Raw genomic sequence first — 1,575 nt, 5'->3', positions numbered from 1 at the left:
CAGGCGGTCTGGCTACAGAGCATGTGCTTAATCATCATGCAACTCTGCCTCTCAGAGGCCACTGGAATGTTTAATGAGAAGTGCCCAGGACAGTTTGAATGAATAAAGGAGTGACTTTAGAAATGAGCTGATGAGATTCCATTTAAAGAAACTAAGGGAGCGCCCCAGAACCTCCCCAAGGAGACCAACAAACAAATGGGAGGTAAACTGTCACTGAATCCCCTGCACAGGCCCACGATTTGGTGCTCTGCAAACACCGGAGCTAGTGCATTTCCCCAGGAGTCAAGGCAGGAAGCTGTCTGCTCTGGGCACAGAGAAGCAGCCGGTACCTAGCAGAGGGCACCCCATGGTGGAGGAAGGATCACGGTGCAGGTTCTCTCGGAGGCTGGAGGCCACGCTGTGCTGGAGGAAACGGTCCCCCGGCTCCATTCACGCTAACCCAGCAACCCAGTCACCTTCATACCCATTTAGCACCTCCGGCCCTCTGACACAGGAAGATGACACTGTGGAAGGCAAATAAACAGTTTGCCTGGCTAGAAAGTGATATTCCATTGCATATCTACAAACTGGCATTTGGCGTGTACCCCAGTTTTCCAGAGCCTGATAATCCTGGGTGAGTTCACAGGCTATTGCAGGCAAAGACCACCACGTCACGTGGCACCTTTTAACTGTTTCAGTACCGTTGACCCCATGGCCACACCCAGAAAGCTCAGGAAGAAACGTACAGGAAAACATTTATTTTCTCACAGCACACTGCGCCCCGGGCTCCCTCTCAGCAAAGGCACCACTCTGAGAACGGCTCCATCCATGAGCCCCCAGGCAGCCGGTGCCTGGGTTCTGTTCACACAAAGTTCTGGGCAATGGCCAGCACCTTGGAAAACTCGCCTTCCCTCTGGCGTAGGCTGCTGGGGATGGGTGTCTTGATTCGGGTCCCCACAGGGTTCCCGTTGTCCTCAATGAGGACCACGTTGTTAGAGTCGAACCTGGGGGTCATCCTGGGACCAGGCATACGATGCCCCACGATAAGTGCCTTTTTCTTCTGCCCCTTGATGGCCAGCAGGATCCGGTCGCCCACTTTGCCCACCCCGTTCTTGTTATAGACGTGGATGCAGCGAGGAGGGCGATGGTACGGGGTGTTTCCCAGGGCACTGTTGTCCACCACACGCACCCGCGTCATCTTCTGAATTGCACCAAGGCTCCCAGTGGTGCTGGCGGAAGAGGAAAAGAGTCTGAGGTCTGCATCTCTGCTGGTCAGGGCGCAGAGGCCTCTGCCAGACCAGGCTTGGCAGCGTGCACATCAGCAGGGCCCTGACAGAGGTGGTGCCTGGGAAGGCTTCTCTGTGCCCAAGGCAGTGCCCTCACAGTTCTTCACGGCTTCCGCTGCCGGGTCAGGACCTCGATCTGGATGGGTTTTAAAGAGGACCTGATATTCTGTTACAACAAACTGCATGGCAGACTTAATTTAAAGCCTTTGGTTTCCAAAAGGCCTCTGAGGATTAATCCCATAAGGATTACCTTATGGGCCAGGCCTCGCCCACTGCCTAGCCTGCAAAACCTGCTCCCCCAGAATACGCT

General features: G+C 54.8%; 1 protein-coding gene across 1 annotated transcript; it reads right to left on the bottom strand.

Annotated features, from left to right (window-relative positions):
- Window positions 1-244: 244 nt before the first annotated feature.
- On the bottom strand, window positions 245-1,448 carry MRPL14 (mitochondrial ribosomal protein L14). The gene has a single exon (XM_079934002.1). It carries the CDS (start codon window positions 1,175-1,177, stop codon window positions 842-844), a length of 336 nt encoding a protein of 111 aa, XP_079790128.1. The 5' UTR covers window positions 1,178-1,448; the 3' UTR covers window positions 245-841.
- Window positions 1,449-1,575: the final 127 nt, after the last annotated feature.

This window comes from Stenella coeruleoalba (assembly GCF_951394435.1).
Source record: "Stenella coeruleoalba genome assembly, chromosome: 10".
Lineage (NCBI taxonomy): Eukaryota > Metazoa > Chordata > Mammalia > Artiodactyla > Delphinidae > Stenella > Stenella coeruleoalba.
Note: the sequence above shows the minus strand (reverse complement) of the source record. Positions and strands in the feature narration are given on the sequence as shown.

Bases quoted from the DNA above. Each gene is read 5' to 3' on its own strand.
- MRPL14 (XM_079934002.1), bottom strand. From the start codon at position 1,177: ATGACGCGGGTGCGTGTGGTGGACAACAGTGCCCTGGGAAACACCCCG.